This window comes from Phoca vitulina, unplaced genomic scaffold (assembly GCF_004348235.1).
Source record: "Phoca vitulina isolate PV1807 unplaced genomic scaffold, GSC_HSeal_1.0 scaffold3, whole genome shotgun sequence".
Lineage (NCBI taxonomy): Eukaryota > Metazoa > Chordata > Mammalia > Carnivora > Phocidae > Phoca > Phoca vitulina.
Window position 1 is genome coordinate 5,091,974 of NW_022589706.1, and position 18,935 is coordinate 5,110,908.

At 43.7% G+C, this 18,935-nt stretch overlaps 1 protein-coding gene across 1 annotated transcript in view; it reads right to left on the bottom strand.

Moving 5' to 3' along the window:
- BOD1L1 (biorientation of chromosomes in cell division 1 like 1) overlaps positions 1–18,935 on the bottom strand; it is a 53,287-nt gene that overhangs the window by 17,458 nt on the left and 16,894 nt on the right. Inside the window, exons 9-14 of the mRNA XM_032399948.1 lie at positions 18,086–18,158; positions 9,594–15,717; positions 7,467–7,531; positions 6,484–6,568; positions 2,164–2,210; positions 694–754 (exon numbers count right to left, since the gene is read on the bottom strand). Coding sequence (XP_032255839.1) covers positions 694–754; positions 2,164–2,210; positions 6,484–6,568; positions 7,467–7,531; positions 9,594–15,717; positions 18,086–18,158 — 6,455 coding nt within the window. The remainder of the gene's footprint in view (positions 1–693; positions 755–2,163; positions 2,211–6,483; positions 6,569–7,466; positions 7,532–9,593; positions 15,718–18,085; positions 18,159–18,935) is intronic.

An 18,935-nucleotide genomic window follows, 5' to 3' on the forward strand; every position in this document is an offset into this window, starting at 1 on the left:
GTGATTTCAACTGTATCTGTAACATTTAAAAAAAAAAATTTGAAGTAAATACACTAAATTTTTAAAGATATGACAAAAGTAGGTGATGAGTACATGAGTGTTTATAATTATTGCTGCTTTACTTTGATTTGAAATATGGCATAATATATTATTGTAAAAAGACTCTTTCCCCACTCTTGGAATAAGGTATCAACAACATTCTGTGTTCTGTTTGAGAGGAGAATTATCCCTCTGGAGTTGGCAGCCTCCACAGGTTTCATGGAATGAGGCCTGACTCCTAGGAGAAGACCCACATAAATGTGACACAGCTAATCTACCGACTTGAGATGGCCCATCAGAAGTAAACACGAAGTGCTCAGCACGGACCTTCTCCTACAGCACAAACCTCAGGCAGCTCTACATTCTGTATTCACAATGGGTTAAGTCCAGTGTGAAGTTACTGGCAAAGTTCTAGTAGCTATTTATGGCAAGACACCACTTATAAGCTCAGGGCCTTGAACAAGGCACTGGACCTCTTCCAGCCTTGATTTCCCCAGCTAGAGAAGTAATGCTGTTAATACCTACCAAATGATATGAATTAAGTAAGAGAAAATTTGTGAAGTAATTAGCACAGGGCCTGGTGTATAGGAGGCACTCAACCAATGGGAACTACAATTAATGCCAACATTAATACTAGGAAATTCATTAACTTACCTTCCTTGTTAGGAGATCTGCTACGAATTTCTTCATTTGCTCTTGAGCCCAAATTTTTGACCTAAACATATCATAGAAAAGGTTATTTACGGATAATATCACCAAAGTCTTAAAGGCAGAAAAAATAAGAGAACTGACATAACCTGGTTGTCTGTCGGAAATGTGGAAATGGGCTGGAATACGTGCTCTTTTAAATTTCACCCAGAAGCTGAAGAGCACAGAGCATCTTCGTTTTGAGGAAGTTTCGGTTTAACAAATTATCATCCTACTATGTTTTATTCACCTTGTCTTTAAAATGGTTATGGCAAAAGTGTAAGAAGTAAAAAAAAAAAAAATTCTGAATTCTATGAATTCTCTTCCCATCCAATGATGCCTCATGATTTTTTTTCTTTACTTAAAAATGCTAAAGGATTCTATCATTCTGTCATCATCTCTCTTTGGCAAATCTCGTCAACTATACTTTTATTTTTTTAACTGAGGGGAAGTCTTAGACTATCCTACAACATTCTCAATCCTAGCTACAGAATTTCATGCACACTTGGAGAGGCAGTGATACTCTTAGACTGGGGAAAGGCAGCTGCCAGGGGCCTCAGGGAAGTGAGGTGAGGAGCAGCACTAGCTCTACATATGGAATCCTTTTGGAGAGTAAATCTAAACCAAACCAAGTGGGCTTTTCTTTTTCCTCTTACTCGGCTGACTGTGTATGAGTTTCTAACTATAAAACAGGATGTTTCAAAGGGGTGAGGATAGCCCTCTGATGTCTGGCAGCGCGCAGAGCTCCCCCGAGTTCTCTAGAGACACTGGAAATAATGTGTCTCTTCGCAATTTGCAGCCGTTTTACAAAATGTTCTCTCCTGGTAAGGTATCAGGTCCCCTGTGCATTAAGAAAGACATACAATTTCTTTCAAGCACAAAAGAGATTATGACAGCCACAGCTGGGAAAGAATATGTATACGTGGCAATTACAATTTAGTATCTTCAGAAAAGCTTTCTAGAAACACAAAATGAACTTTAGTTCTTAAAATAAAATGTTTTGTCTATAGCACCAGGATAATTTCAGATTTTGTAATCCAATTATCAAACTTGTTACAATAATAAAAAATAGAAAGTTCACAGTTCTTTGAAGGATTTCATTAGTAATTCCCAGGTGAGTTTCCTAGTCTGAGGTATCTGGGCTTTCTGTTTCCTTATGTGTTTCAAGACACTGGCCTAAGGAGCCACTAGAATGCAGTGCTGCTGAATTCAGAGTGACCCCCCCCTTTTTTTTTTCTGGGGAAATCAACTAAATTTCAGTTGAATGTTGGCCTGAATATCTCAGCTGGTATGTTGCAGTCGAGTGGAGAGCACACCACAAATACCCTCCTGTCTCCTAAAGAATGCACAGACAATCCCTTTGCTAGATGCCCCCTTCCCATTCGCTCTCAAAACACCAAGCCCCACAACGAAACCCAAACCATTATGGTGACTTACATTATTAAATGATTCATTCACCAAGAAAGGGTCCCTCTGTAGTTCGGCTGTTCAAAAACAAAAATGAGAAATAAGGAAACTGAATATTGTTTCTGAACCACAGAGAAACAAATTTAGAATTTTTTAAGGTAAAGTAGGACTATGTCGCTAACTGGCCTAGCTGCCTTGTGAACTCAAATTCTGACCAATTATTGTCTACAATCTGTGCCTGCCATTATGCCAGAAAAACAACAGAAATTAATGCTGCCTGCATTTTTATAATAATGGCAGTGGTCCATTAAATCCCTGCACCTATTTAACTATGTTGGTGATCTGAGGCTTAGGAGAAAGGTAGACCTTTGCTGTAACTGTTCAGCTACAAAGTGACACTGGTTCATTTAAAAATAATGCCATCAAGTGAAAAGTTAGATTCTATTCCTTCAAACAGCAATGGTCTATTTATATTCTCTGGAAACCTGAAGTACAAGGTCTACTGTTTCCACTCAACAATGACAGAACACACATTTTTCTTTTAAACAACTTCCTTTTACGTAAGTAGATCTCTTACTGAATCGTACCTAAACACAGTGAAGTCATCTGGAATATACTGTGGGAACAAAGGACTTCAGGATCCAAAAATGTTACCTTCTTGACAATAACAAATGGGATGTTAATTATTTGTACCTTTTTTAAAAAAGGATTTTATTTATTTATTTGAGAGAGAGAAGAGCAAGAGCGAGAACATGAGCAGGGGGAGGGGCAGAGGGAGAGGCAGACTCCCCACTGAGCAAGGGCTCGATCCCAGGACCCCGGGGTCATGACCTGAGCTGAAGGCACATGCTTAACCAACTGAGCCACCCGGGCACCCAATTATTTGTACTTTAACACAGATATACAGGTTTTAACTGATACATTTAGGTTTTGGACAAATTAGTCATTGTTAAGGTTTTAACACGTCAGCATGAATGGCTTCTCAGGCCTTGGGGTGATCTTGCAAGGACTGCTTGATACTTCTGTTTATAAGGCTCTTGAGATCACATACTTTGAAGGTAACCACCCCTTCAGATGGTTTTGCCTTGGAAGGTCCCTGCCCTGACCGCCCCAGATAGTCCTGGGTGAGGATTTACACACATTACTCCTTACACACTGCCCTTCATTTTTCCTTGTCCACATAATGCACACCTACTCATCCTTCGATATTTGGCTCCAACCTAGGGGGAGTGACAAGTGTTATGAAAATTCAAAACTTACATATTCTCTGACCCTTCAATTCTCTTTTATGGAAATACTTGGGGAAACACATAACTACACACATATGAAAGTTCATTGCAGCTTTATTTATAATAGCAAATACTATAAAAACTGGAGACCACTAAAGATCTAACAAATGGGAAAATGCGTTACAGACTACTTTCAGCTGTTAAAACAAATGAAGCCAATCTGTATACACTAACACCGAGTAAAACAAAGAAATTAAAAAACACTATAGATACTATGGTTTCATTTTTGTTTAAATATAGAATTGTACTTAAGGTGGGTATCATGAGAAGTGGGAAAACGATTATGCACTTCTTTGTGTCTTACTTTCTATAATTAAAGGGGACAGAGAGATTGGTTCAGCTTAAACCCAGGCCCTCCCCCAAAGCCCTCCCCAGCAAAGCTGACCCCACCAGACATGAATGTATCTTTATTACAGAGAGCACCTTCCTCACTGGCATGTACTTCTGCAAACTGCATGAGTGCAGATAAGGACTGCATTCTCTACCTCGATTTCCCTAGTACTCACAAGTACCTCGCTTACCAATGTTTGTCAGGGGAATAATTTAAAGAGCCAAGGCCATCACATAGTAAACATATAGTTGCTCTCCTAGCACCTTCCCCAAGAGCTTAGTTGTGGTCTGGGGCACAATGTGCTTCCAGGGACACCAACTCTACTCTCAGCCCAGGAACAGAGCTCCTGATTTACTTTAAATCAACAAGCAAGTACATTCATCTGGCCACGGTAATTAGTTTAGGGTGGACAAAGGTACCTAAGTTGAATCAGAGTAAATCTTGGGATTTTGGCCAGGAATGAGAGGACAAAGATATTTCTCTAGAGGTTTACAAATGAGAAAGCAATTACCTCTGTTGGGGGCTGAGGGAAAGGGAAGAAATTGGGTCTTTGCAAGATGGGTCTTTGGGGACATCACCATGCTCTTGGATCATGCTCTGCCTGAACTCTGCAGTCTTGTGAATACTACTATGGACTGGATGTTTGAGTCCCCCCAAAATTCATATATCAAAACCCTAAGTCCCCAATGTGATAGTATTTGGAGGTGGGGCCTTTGGGACGTTTAAATATCATGAGGGTGGAACACTGCTGGGATGTGTCCTTACGGAAATAAGAAGAGAGAGATCTCTTTCTCTGCATGCATACATGCAAGAACATAACCAAAAAGAGAGCCCTTACCAAGAACTGGACCATGCTGGCGCCCTGAACTTGGACCTCCAGCCTCCAGAACCAAGGGAAATAAATATTTGGTGCTTAAGCACTCGTTCTATGGAATTCTGTTCTAAACAGCCTAAACTGCCTAAGACAGTGAGCTAATACATTTCCTATAAACATCTGTAGGGTTTTTTTGACTTGCAACTAAAATCACCCTAACTGCTCTATGCGGCTTGCATGGACATTTCAACACTGAAAAAAAAAAAAGAAGAAAAAGAAATGGCATAAATTTGGTCATATGCTCTAGAGTTCCTATTACTTTTTCCCCTACTTAATGTGCAGATCAGAAGAGATGATACAATATTGACTAGAATATAAACCAGAAATAATTATCCATTGTCACAATTCTCATTTCTAGTTCCCTAACCCAGTGGTTCTCAAAGTGTGGTCCAAAGACCCCTGTGGCTCCTGAAATCTTCCATCAAGAGCTCCACAAGGTCCAAACTATTGTTAAAATACTAAGGTGTTATTCACCTTTTAAATTCATGAGTACACATGCTATTTTCCAGAGGCCATGTGAAGTTCCCAGAATTATCTGAAAAGGCTATTAAAATCCAACCATGTTACACTACATCAAAAACTAATGATGTAATGTATGGTGATTAACATAATAAAATAAAATTAAAAAAATCCAACCATGTTAAGTGTGATGCTTAATTTTCTTCATATAGTTCAACCAAGATAACAACAGCAACATACTGAATACAGAAACAGCCACAAGTAACCAGCTGCTTTCTATTATGCTAGACTTAAAGAGATTTGCAAAAATGCAAAACCATGTCACTTTTCTTCCCACATTTTGTCATCTGGGAAAATTTGCTGTTTTTCATGAAAAAACTGTTATTTATGTTAACCTATAGTGAGTTAATTACATTGAATGAATACATATAACCTTCTCAGTTTTAGTTTCTTATTTGGTAAATGTCAACAGGTATAATCCACATAACAAAAGTTCTGTGAGATCCTCGATAATTTTTAAAAAGTGTAAAGTGGTCCTGAGTTTGGGAGCTGCGGCCTTAATCCTTCCTGACGCTGAGGCTCTCTCCTACAGAACATGAAGTATACCCCGAAGACAGCACACACAGACTGGGAAGAGCCTGTACGAGCCGGAAGCAGCGTCAGTACTCACCAGGGCCCAGTCAGAGCGCAAGGGCCAACAGGCAGAGGTTTGGGTGGGCGCATGAGCGTCAGTACGAGCCGGAAGCAGCGTCAGTACTCACCAGGGCCCAGTCAGAGCGCAAGGGCCAACAGGCAGAGGTTTGGGTGGGCGCATGGGCTGCAGGCTAGCTTTTGGAAAGGAGGTGCAACAGCACCTGGAGGGCAGGAAGGCGCATGGAGACACGTTTTGGGGGAAGAGCAAGAGTCTGCTCCAAAGCAACTTCCTTTCTGCCATATTTATTTGGAGATAAGAGATTTAAACAATTGCCTTACATAAAACTGACAACTGATGAGAAAAAGTATATGCTAAAAATGAAATAGTAAAGAATCCTCTCCAACCTATTTTAAAAGGTGAGATGCAAATTCACATAGCCTGTCAGCTATTATATTAATTTTATTTTTTTTAAGATTTATTTATTTATTTGAGAGAGAGAGAGAGAGAGAGAGCAGAGCAAGTGAGAGAGAACATGAGTCAGGGAGAGGGGCAGAGGGAGAAGGAAAAGCAGACTCCCCGCTGAGTAGGGAGCCCGATGCGGGACTCGATCCCAGGACCCTGGGATCACGACTTGAGCTGAAGGCAGACGCTTAACAGACTGCGCCATCCAGGCGCCCCTCAGCTATTGATTTTAAGCTGTAACAAAAGGTAAAACCACAGGCCAGGAAAACAATAATGTGAACCACTGCTGAAAGGAGCTTACCTACTCCACTTGGCTTTCTCCCACATGGACTTGCTGGTGCTGCTAGAATTTCACGGTTTTTCTCTTCCTCTGATGGTATGAATATCTAAAAAGTCCGAAGCACCATAAAAAACTAAGTTAACTGAGGTTTTTACAAGACCCGACTAACCTCAACTTAATTAAAACATCTAGCATCTTGTAACAACATAAAATACTTTCAAGTCTGTGTAAAATTGAAATGAATACATGCCCACTTTTAAAAACAACAAACGAACAAAATCAATCTCATATTTCATCCATCAATGTTTCTCCCGTTGCTTTAAAAGTAAAACTGCAAATCAGTGTGACACACATGGCCCTCGCTGATCATGCCCCTCCCTTGCCAGGTCTGCATTTGTGCACAGCACCCTGCATCACTGCAGTGCCCATGGTCACAACTGACCCTCCCGCTCCGTGTCCAGAACGTGCGTCTTTGCCTGCAAGACTCTTTTGTTTCTTTTTCTTCTGGTAAGCTTCTACGCTACTTGTAAAACCCCACTCCAATAGCTTCCTTGCAAGCCCTCCCGTCTGTGTACCCATTGCTCCTGCTGGTAAGTTGAGTCTCCTCTGTACTGTACATAGTCCCCATGTTTACTGCTACCTTGTCTCTCTTATACTCAGAGGGTGCCACGAGAGCAGGCTGCAAAGGGGGCGTGGAGATTCAAGTTACACTTTGGAAATGGATCATATAAGAACGGACAATGGATTAAATGTGGGGTGACAGCAAGAGACTGAGGGTGACTCCTGGTGTCTGGTTTGAGTAAACGGAACTATGATGGCACTATTTACTGAGATTATTGAGGTTCTTAGCTTTCCTGCCTCGGGGTATGACAATAACAATGTCTAAGTGTCTCAAGTACACTGGGAACAGAAGCCACGTGATGCTGAAGGACACATACACCTGCATGTGGTGAAATGGGACTCACACCATCTACAGCTCAGCGTAACTGAACTATCAGCCATACCTCAGTTTTCAAGGTGCCTTTCAGTGCCCGTCCTCCCAGAACATTTGACGGAGACTCTTCATTGCCTAATGAAATTCAGACCATTAAACCAATTCAAGAATTTGCTTACAAAACACATGCCAAATCAAAAGGTAACAGAATGTTATTATCTAGCATGCCATGACCCCTTCCTCTGATGTTTTATTTTGCTGTCAGTAGAAAACAATAAAAGGAATATGGATGAAAAATCTTGGATGAAAGGCAGGGGTCATTTACTCATTTTTGGGGAGTGAAATTGTTCCTTGCTGTTAAGACGGCTGCCCAGAAAGAATAACAAAAGATTATTTCTGGAGACATCACATTTCCAAATATTTTTCTACAGTGTTCTGTATCAAGTCTGGCCCTAAAAGAAAATGTTCTGGGGGCGCCTGGGTGGCTCAGTCGTTAAGCGTCTGCCTTCGGCTCAGGTCATGATCTCAGGGTCCTGGGATCGAGCCCCGCATCGGGCTCCCTGCTCGGCGGGAAGCCTGCTTCTCCCTCTCCCACTCCCCCTGCTTGTGTTCCCTCTCTTGCGTTCTCTCTTTCTGTCAAATAAATAAATAAAATATTATAAAAAAAAAAAAGAAAAGAAAATATTCTGGGCCACTGAGATATATTCCCAACAAAGAAAATGTTTATGAACAGACTCACTTTGCTTGCTTCACCCTGACACAGCAAAGTCTACAATCATGTTAGGAAGCTGTGAGGCAGACAAAGGAAAATGGCATTTTCTCTGGTGGAGACTCAGTCCCATCCCTGCTGCAGTCCTTTCTTTCTCTCTTCCTTGTCCCTCTGTAACTGTGGCTTCTAGTTCTTTTACCCGCCCACACAGAAGCCTCCAGAGAAAATCCTTCCTTCCTCTAAGAGGCTGCAGGCTTTTCCTTGCTAAAACCTCTTCTGTTTCTGCTCCTTCAGGGAAACAAAGGTGGGGAGGAAGGAGTAACAGACTGTAGCAATGGTTAAGTCATAAAATCCCACAGAGCATGCAATTTACCCAGGCTAAATTCAATGGAAAATTGTCAAGTTCCTTATTTCAACCCTTGGAACACTTCCTAACGACCCCTTTCTTAAGTCCCTTTAGTGAACAGGACTCAATCTACTGGCCTCAGCTTCCTGAGGCTGTATTTGATGACATCCAAGGTCTGTTCCAGTTTAAAAGTCCAGGACACTAGAATTTATACAGCCAGAGTAGAAAAGTCAACGTCCCTGACCCCTTCAAGTCTAGCCCATGACGTCCCTCTGAGTTCTCACAGCATCTAAGCACCTGCCACCAGAGTGTCACTGCCTACTTAAAACACAAGGCTGGATTCACAGCTGCTCCCCATTTTGAAGAGTTATCTTTGCATTCCCAGGGCCTAGCACAGTAGAAGCTGACACAGAGTGTCTCAGGTTGGATGGCATAGTGAATGACTGAGTCCAAAGCTTACCCCTTTGAAAGTTATCAAGTATTTCTAGCAAGATCAACACTCTGAAATCTGTCAGGAGGGAACATGTTTCTTTTCTCTTTCAAACAAATGCCAAACCAGAAACTCATTTTACCTGAACAAAAAACTCAGTTAAAAAAAAAAAGTGCTCCCCTGATGGTAAGCAGCTAGCCAGACTGAACTGACACATATCACAAGTCCATAGCACATCAGATGAGGCCGTGTTTGTTGTTGCATGATTATCCCCATTTTATACAACAGAAAACAAAAGCTCAAAGGTAATTTTTTTCTAACGGGCCCCAAGTACTATCCAAGTTACTTAAACATTCAGAACCCATTTCCTCATTTGTAAAATGAGGGTGATAAAAAAACACTCCTTTCACAGGTCTGTTGTAAGGCAGTGTTCATTTCTACTAACAAGAAACCCGAGGGTCAAAGGTCTAGCAACTTGCACATGGCTGGCTGACTTCCTGTCTGCCAGCCTCCTGCCTCCGCTCTCCTAGCATACGAGAAATGGGTCTAAGGTTTTCAGTTTTTAAACCCAAGCTTCTAAGTTCAACCTTCCCATTTGAGAAGTTATTTTATGACATTCTGGAACCAAAATCCTCTCTTGGAAGACTGTCTTAAATGTACTCTACATGCAATCATCTTTGTAAAATGCTACAATGTGCAATTAGATTCTCACCTATGTCATGCAAATTTTCTTCAGGAGGAACAGTGACCTTGAGGTCCCCTTCCTCCTGGGATGACTTCCTCATGCCATTACCATCTCCTGCTTTCTCACTGGACCCTTGAGCCAGCCGTCTGCCATCGTGATCACTCTTTAGAGTCAAGTCCTGCTCACAGTTGGGAGCAGACAGGGCTACACCGTGGGCAGCTGGAAGGACTGGCATGTGGGAAGGGCCAATTTCTGATTCCTGGCCATTAGTACATTCAGTGGTGGTGGCGTTCACGGGGCCCGCGGGCCAGGACTGCTCAGGGTAGGACGGCTCTGCTGCAGCGTCTCTGGCAGGTGGCGCGTCATCGGCTTTCTCAGCACCGGGACTTACTGCTGGCAAGCAGTGGATCCCGGGGGAGGAGTCCTCAGCCGTCGGGCCCGCCGTTTGCTCTGGTCCCGTCAGATCCTCAGGTGAGTCCGCTCCCCTCCGCACACCCCTCCCTGCCCGACAGGTGCTGTGCCCTGCGGTAGCTGCCTCCCGACTCCCCTGTCCAATCTGAACAGAGCTCAGCCACGCACTCCTCTCTGCGGCATTTACGAGGCGCAAACTGCTCTCCCTCGGTCCCTTCCCCGCCGGCGGCACCTCGCGGGGGCCGTCCTGGCCGCGCCCCTCCTCCGGAGCTCGCGCAGCACGTGGCCGGCCGCCCGCCGCAGAGGGCGCACTGACTGCCGCCCTGTGGCGCCCCTCCTCGGCGCCCGCCGCTCTGCCCCCTGCCGGCGGCCCAGGGCGCGGACAGCTGTTGGCGGCCAACAGGCTGGGCCTCGGGGCCTCGCCCTTGCTCATCCTGGCGGCCGACGGGGGCTCTTTGCCGTCCCTGTTGCTTGCAGTCTGCGGGTTCTCCTCCCGCTTGCTGAGGCCGGCGGGCGCCGGCACGCACTCGGCCGTGCTGGTGGAAATGATGGCTGCGTCGCCCAAGTCCTCCATCCTTTCCGTGCCAGGCGGCTCGTCGTCCTGTGGGACTGCACCCATCATGACTGCCTCGCGGCCTTCGGAGGTGCTGGTGGAAATCATGGCGGTGTCGCTGATCTCCTCCACTCGTGTGACCGAGGGCTGGCCGTCCTCCCGAGGGGCGGCGCTGGACACGGGGCCCTCGCAGTCTTCTCCCGAGCTGGTGGAGATGATGGCGCTCCCGTCTTTTTCTTCCAGGACAGTGGCGGGTCGCGCCTTCTCACTTCCGGCATGGGCGCCGCACACAGAAGCCTCGCACTCCTCTGCAATGCTGGTGGAGATGAGCGCGCACTCGTCTTTGTCCTCCTTGCTGGTTGAGGCGAGCGGGCTCTCTGGTGCTGTGCGTGCGCTGGGCGTGGGGCCCTCGAAGTCGTCGGTGCCCAGCAAGCCTGGGCCCTGAGCGCGGTCTTCCACGGTGGCCACTGGCTGCTGACTCTCCGCACACGTGACGGTCGTGGCGCTGGAAATGGGCACTTCGAACTCTTCCCCTAGGCTTGTGGAAATCATGGCACACTCGTCTTTCTCTTCACTCCTCACAGCAGGGCCTGGGCTCTCACCTCCTGACACTGCACTGGGCATGGGGGCCTCAAATTCCTCCATGTTTATTCTGGTGCCTTCCATATTTTCTCCGGTTCTCAGCACGCTGGAATGACCTTCGGCCACATCTGCAACTGTGCTTAACTGAGCGGTGTAGTCATGCGTGGTACTGGTGGAAATCATCAAGCCCTTGCCTGGACTCTGAACCCCAGCTAAACAAGCGTGGTTGGTAACCCTGTCACTGGCTGTCCTGGCCATAAGGCCGTCGCATTCTTCATTGTCCACTGAGGTGATGACACCTTCATCTTCTTTTCCACCAGGCGACGTGTGACCAGCTTCACATTCTGGGACTGCCCTGGACGCAAGTACCTCGTAACTGCCCCCCACCAAGCCAGTGGAAATTGTGGTATCATCAACTTTTTCTTTTCTGGTTAGCAAACTGTCACTCTGACCTGAAGCTGCACTAGTCATGGGACCCTCGCAACCTTCGGGAACTGGTACCACTTCACCCTTCCCTGAAGCCGCACTGGTCACACTGCTTTCTACAATCCCTTTTGCACTGGAGCAGATCTCCGTATGTTTCATGCCCTTCTCTGCACCACTCATGCTGTCAACATTGCTCTCGTTGGCATTGGTGATGGTGGCTCCGGCCTCAGCTCCCACGTGCCCTGCCGCAGTACCAATCTGACTGTCGCCTTCTTCGGCACTTCCACAAATCGATACCCCTTCATTCTCCTCCTCTGTCCCAGTGCAAGTGGATGCGTGCCCGATTTCATTTCCCCTTCCAGTACTGGTCACCACCCCTTCACCTTCCTCATCCTCCTCTTTTGCACCGGTGCTGGTTACAATTCCTTCGTCATCACATGGCCCAGCAGCGACTGATGGCACGTTAGTGGCTTCTTTGGCTACCGTGCTATCCATTGCACTCTCTCCATTGTCTTCTGATTCAGAACTTAGAGCAAAGCCCTCGCTGCCCTCTTCTGAACCTGTGCAGCTCGCCGGCCCCTCTCCATCTTCTTCTGTTATCCCTGTGCTGGTGACGGCACTTTCACCTTCTGCCCCGTCATTCACAGAAGCGTCTCCTTCCTGGGGGGCACTGGTTCCAGGTGGCGTGTCATTACCGACAAGGGCCACGGCTGCACCTGTAACCACGCGCTCCTCCTGTCGCTCGGCACCTGTTACTGAGCACATAACAGAGGTAGCGCTTCTCCTTTCTGCTCCGGTGCATGTCACAGTCCCCTCAGTTTCTTTTTTGGGGCCCATTCTCGTCGTATCTCTCTGGAATCCATCCACCTCTTCACTGCTTACGGAACCCTCCCTTATTTCTGTCCCAGCACTTGTCACCGCGCCATCGCTTTCAACCTCACTAATAAAGGTAACAGTTCCTTCAGCCATTTCTGAGCCTCGACGTGAAGAACCGTCACATTTTTCTTCAGAGCCGGCACTGGTGACAGCATCATCTTTCTCTTCTGTCACACCACTGTTGACATTGTCTTCAACTGTAACTTCGTGAGCAGTCACAGGGTCCACTGCCCTTTCTTCAGATTCAGCCATAGCACACTCTCCACTCTCCCCCTCCTTGGTGCTTGTGAGGAAGGGTTCACTTTCGGCAAATCCTTCTGTGACAACACCTCCACCTTCTTCAGCTGCAGCAAAAACAGTGCATTCGCTGGCTTCTGCCCCAGTGTGAAGAGGATTGTTTCTAGAGCATGCACCTGTTATGAGGCCTTCATCGGCCTCAATGCTCGTGCAGGGCACAGCCACCTCACCCTCTCCTGTTTCTGAGGAAGTGGTCGTGGCATGCCCCGCCTTTACTGTGTTTAGGGGAACACCTTCATCCTTCCCTGCAGTGCTAGTGGCAAAAGAAGTCTTTTCGGCTCTGCCAGACCCCGCTGTCCCATTGGCAGTTTTTCTGTTCCTTTGCTGTAAAACTGAAGAAGCAGCGTTACGTCCGGCGCTGGTGTCTACCTCACTACTTTCAGTCCTTCCTTCAACCACAATTGATGTGTTTTCCATTTCACCTGGGCCACTACTACATTTAAGTTCAACAGTCTCAGCACCTTTTTCTGTACTCATGCCTACCACAGGGTCAACAGTGATGCCATGCTTTTTGCCATTTTCTAGGACACCTCTCGTTGTCTGCTTTGAACTGGGCTCTGTGTTGAAGTCACTTTCTTTCCTGGCCATGTCCATCAAGCCGCCTTCTTTGTGAGCATTCCCATTTTCCGTATTCACGTCTATTAACTTGCTACCAACAGGCACATTTACTTTTCCTTGTTTAGTGTGCAGCACAGCAGGCTGGAAACCTTCTGGAATGTGTCTTCTGCCATCCATGCTTGCTTTTGCCAGTGTATCTACTGTGGAAACTGCCCCACTCTCTTTGCTGTCTCTTGTCCTAGGGACTTCTGATTCCCTAACAGTCCAACTTTGGTTAGGAACATCAGAGTGCTCCACAGGGGAGGCGCTGGCTGTGCCACCTTCTAAAACAGTCCTTTTGTCAATCAAAGGACTTACATCTGTATCACGAGATTGTTTCTGAGGCATCACAGTTACTGAACTTAAGGACGGTGAAAGATCTGAATTTAGGGAATGTTCATGACCAGCATCTCCTTGAGCAACATGTTCTTCAGTGGGTCGGGTTGTGTTTTTCAAATTCTTTTGTGCCCTATCATTTTCTGATGGGGCTCGAGACAATAGTCTAGGACTAGTTTCAGAGTCTGTGTTGGTTTCATGAGTTCCCTGTTGAATGGGTTCTTTCTCCCCAGGGTTCAGTTTGGACACAGCACTTTGGATATGCACTTTCCTGGTCAGGGTGCCTTTATGGTTAGCGTGCTTTTCAGAATTACTAACAACTCCTGTTCCACGTCCTGATTTACAGGCTGGAGCTGCTGTTTTTGAATCTACTGTGGAAGTTCTTAATTCATCCTTTAGAACCATGATAGTGGTTTTTTGTTTCATAACATTTTCAGAGTCAATGTCTTGCTGAGAACTACTATTGCTGCTGTCTTGGGTTTTAGATACTTCAAATGCATTTTCAACAGCTGGCTCAGAATCAATTTCCATTGGCTCTTGTTCAGGCATTAATGTGGTATCACTGCCCCTTTTTGGTTTCTGAACAGAGGAACTATTGGGAGTACTCAAGGAGTTTGCTGCTGATTTTTCTTCTCCTTTGGTCATTTCTTGGGATAAGCTTCCTCTTCGGTTTTCACACAACCTTCTACTTAATTTCTTTTCCATAACCGAACTACTCCCTCTGGTCTTTTCATGATTACCGTCAACTTCTTTACCATCCTTGTCATCTGATTTGTTTTCTTCCTTCTTTTTCACTTCCTTACTACCGTGCTTTAAGCTTCTGCTTTTGTGCCCATCTGATAACTTCCTCTCAGGTCTGGAGGAGCCTGACTCCTTATCAGCCTTATATTTCTCCTTTGCTAACGGTAACTTGGCTCTGTGACTAGAATCCTTCTGTGTACCATGTGCTGAGGAAGCGGCACTGTCCAGTACAGCTTCAACCCCAGTGTCCTCAAAAGGTTTGTCTTCAGCTTTAGACTTTCGCTGTCTATCTGGGTCGATCTCTTCTGTGTTCTTCTCCTTATCTGATTTTGGAGTGGCTGCCTGTTTTGTGACACTTTCTTGTAATTCCATTTCAACTACTTTTAACTGTTTGCCTTGACTTTTTGGTTTAGACTTTAACATAAGTTTCTCTTCTAGTAGGCTCTTTGTTCTTCGCTTCTCCTTGTGAACCACCTCTTCTGGTTTTGAATTACTATCTAAATTAGTTGAGTCTGTATCACACTTATCCTCTGAATAACTTTCACTTCTTCTCTGTAATGTGATTCCATGTTGCCTGGAACTCAGAGAATCTTTCTGAATTTTAGAATCACTTGATCTTCTTGATTTGTGCTCTGCCTTAGTCTTTTCGGCTGGTATGTGCCTCTCTTTTTTATTGTTTTCTTTACGAACATTCTCATCTGTTTTTATAATATATTCAGAAACTGGCTTTCCATCTTTGCCTAAAATTGATAATTTCCTTTCATTCTTATGTTTACTTTTTCGTTCAGTTTTATCATCTGAAGAAAGTTTTGTTTGCTGACTTTGCTTTTGAATATTTTCATCCACTTTTAAACCTTTCTCCGAAGAGTGAAGCTCAGTCTCATCACCTGTTTTATGCAGACAGTCACCTTTATATTTATGTTTTGTAGACAATTTGTCTTCTGACAGAGTCTTCTCTTTTTCAGGCTTCTCCTTGGAGGATTTTGCCTCTTTCTTAGGTAGGCTTTTCACATGTGGTATTTCAGAATCATCTTTTTTTAGATGCTTTTCATTTTTAAGTGTGCTTTTCTGTTTCTGGGGCTCTTCTGTGCCAATTTCTGACCGTTCCGCTTGCCTTTTCCCATCTCTTGTATCAGGCTCTTCCTGTGCCCCTTCCACCACAACAGGGGTAGATGTGCGTCTTTTATGTTCTCTTTCTATTTTGGGTTCATTTTTGTTTTCGTCAGCTGAATGCAAAGATTCTGAAAGTCTCCGGGCAGGTTTACTTAGTTCACTTTTTACATGAACATGCTTCAGATCTTTTGAAGAAGACACCTTTTCCTTTTCACAATGCTGTAAGAAAATAAAAGTTAAAATATGAGCAATACTAAAATCGATTTTTATATTCAAACTTAACATTTGGGAACATTGGATATGCTGAATGCTGTCATGTGTCACATGTTACTTAATCTCAGCCAGCAGCCTGTGGTAGGTACTGGTGACCTCATTTTATGCACCAGGAAACGGAAGCTCAGAGTGGCTTCATAACCTGATACCCACGCAACAAACTGAGGCGATTTCATTCTCAATTGAGTACTCTTCCCACTACATCACAGACATCTGTGCACAGACTAGTTATTATTCCTGAGACTTGTCCATGCATTTGGGAGGCCTTTAACTCCAAATTGTTAAAGCTCACTAATACCCAATAGCCATTAATGCCATTAATAAATATAAGCTGCATGAAATGACAGTCTGATGTTCTTTTTAGTCCCAAAGCATAGTCTCTGGTAATGAAGACAATTTAAATATTTTATACTGAAATAAAGGTTTCTTAACATTTTAATTTGGGAGCCTGAATTATTTATGGAAACCTCATGAATCCAGGCTACTTGTAGGACATTCTACTTAGGAAGTTTCAAATGCACACAATAACTCACTCTAACAGTAACCATATCACATATAAAGCATGCGTATGTTTATGTAACCAAAGGAAGACAGTGATGGACCAGTGCATCTGGCCCTTCCTCCCTGTCCCACGGTATGGCACTGAGGAGATTATTAATATTAATGAATGAATGCTGATCAAACACACTTTAGTACAGTCTCACTGACTACTACCAGTAATTACTCTTATTCAAATAATGGAATGAAGTTCTCAGAAGATCTGTGTCTCTGGGTCAGTTTATCACTGTACCTTCTTACCATTTAACATAAAGATTAATGCAATTCTACTAACTCAGGGAGTAGGGCGCAGTGAAATCTTAAAAAATACTTTAAAATTCATCAAAGAAAGAACAAGGATTTTATCAACCTAATTTTACAGTAAGTTTCAACCAATTAACGTGAATAAATATTTTAAAACATGCCATTAAAACATCAGGATCTACTCATAACTATTATCTGTAATTTGTGAATAAAGAAATCAAGATTACTTATTGGATACAAATAAATAATCTCTAAATTATTAGTTTTCCCTTGGAAATGTTAATATAGTTTGGGAAGAGGGGCGCCTGGCTGGCTCAGTTGGTAGAGCATATGACTCTTGATTTCAGGGTTGTGATTTTGAGCCCCAGGTTTGGCGTGGAAGCCCACTAAAAAAATAAAAAAGTTTGGCTTCAGAATTATAAACATGGCAGGGTAAATAAGGATTTAAACCCAGTGAAAGTAAAAGTTTATCCCAAGAAAATAATCCAAACATTCATTGAACATAATTTTTACTATCTAAATTGATCAGATCTTGGAAGTAATCTAAGTGCTCAACTCTAAGGAAATGCTTAAATGATGGTATGTCTGTTCAATATAACACTACACAATCATTAAATATAATAATTACAAGCTTACAAGGTAACATGAGTAAGAGGGAATGTTAAAATCATTTTGCAAGATTACATCCACTCTACGAAATTATGTACATTTGTGGATGAGGAATGCAAGAGAATGAAATGGATGGTCTGCTATGGCAGAGGGATTTTAGCCCCCCTCCCCTTTTTTATTTATTTAAAAAAAATATTTTATTTATTTATTTGACAGAGAGACACTGAGAGAGGGAACACAAACAGGAGGAGTGGGAGAGGGAGAAGCAGGCTTCCTGCTGAGCAGGGAGCCCGACATGGGACTCGATCCCAGGACCCTGGGATCATGACCCGAGCCAAAGGCAGATGTTTAACAACTGAGCCACCCAGGTGCCCTCTATTTTTATTTTTTTAAAGATTTTATTTATTTATTTGAGAGAGAGAAAGAGAGAGCGTGAGAGAGAGGGAGCATGAGCAGGGGGAGGGGTAGAGGGAGAAGTAGACACCCCACTGAGCAGGAAGCCCAATGTGGGGCTTGATCCTGGGACTCTGGGATCATGACCTGAGCCAAAGGCAGACGTTTAACTCACTGAGCCACCCAGGCACCACCTCCCCTTTCTTTCTTATTATCATTACTAGCAATTTTGTTATTGCCAATATAAGAAACAGGGGTGAGGAGTTGGGGGGTGAGGGAAAGGAAAGTAGAAAAAAGTAGCTGTTACCTGGATAAAAGATTACATGAATCAACTGGTCAAAATGAGGAATTCGGGCCATAATAGGATGCGGGTTCAAGATGCTGAAGATGAGGGATTTTTAATTTAACTTGGAAAAGATAAAATTGAATTTCTAAGTTTTACTACAAAGGACTGAATGGCCTGTATCTAACAAAAGATCATTTAAAATGGGTTTTATTAATTAAGACATACCTCACTTGTCTTGAGAGTTTCTTTGGAATCTTCTTCAGATTGAGGTTTCTTTTTAGAATTCTCTTCAACATTCCTAAGTGGGAAGAAAGAGTCATACATGAACTTTATTTGAATCAAATGTTTCTCAGGAAGGTTAAAAAAAAAAAAAGCTTAGTTTTCCTTTATTATAAACACTTGATCCATAAATGGAAGTCCAATGCGCTATCCATTGCGCCACGGAGCCACCTCTTGATCCATAAATGAAGGCTCGTTACATTTCAATTTAACTCCTATCATAGTCAACAGAAGCAAACATAATCCCCAGTGTGACACAGATAACTTACTCTTGGCGCTAAAGGAAAGTATACTTGAAAAAAAATTCCTAATTTGTTGCTTGAAGATGAGTATTTTATGGGTTATAATTAGATTTTGAAAGTCTTACCATCTTTTGAGTAAATAGGGTAGTAGCATTTATTCAGATCAATAGGAATGAGGTACAGTAAGAAAACTGAAAGCAGACTCCTCTCACTGAGTTCTGCAAATTATTGATTCTGCTACCTTGAAGTCTATGACAAATGTCCATAATTGCATCCTGATCATAGCTTTTGGCTCCAAGGACTTCAGAGCCACTTCAGCTTTCTAATTCTATAGAATTAAATATAATGCAATGATAAGTAAGAATTTGGTTCAGCCCTCTGGTTTATGGGGAGATACATGAGATATTGTTGAAGAGAATGCCTAGCAAGCCTGGAAAATGGATGCAGTCACTGTAAATAAGACGTTATTGAATGTCCACAGTGGAGATACTTCCTGAGTATTCTAGAGGGTCCATGAACTCTGAAATTCTAGAAACAACTGTGGGTTTATGCAT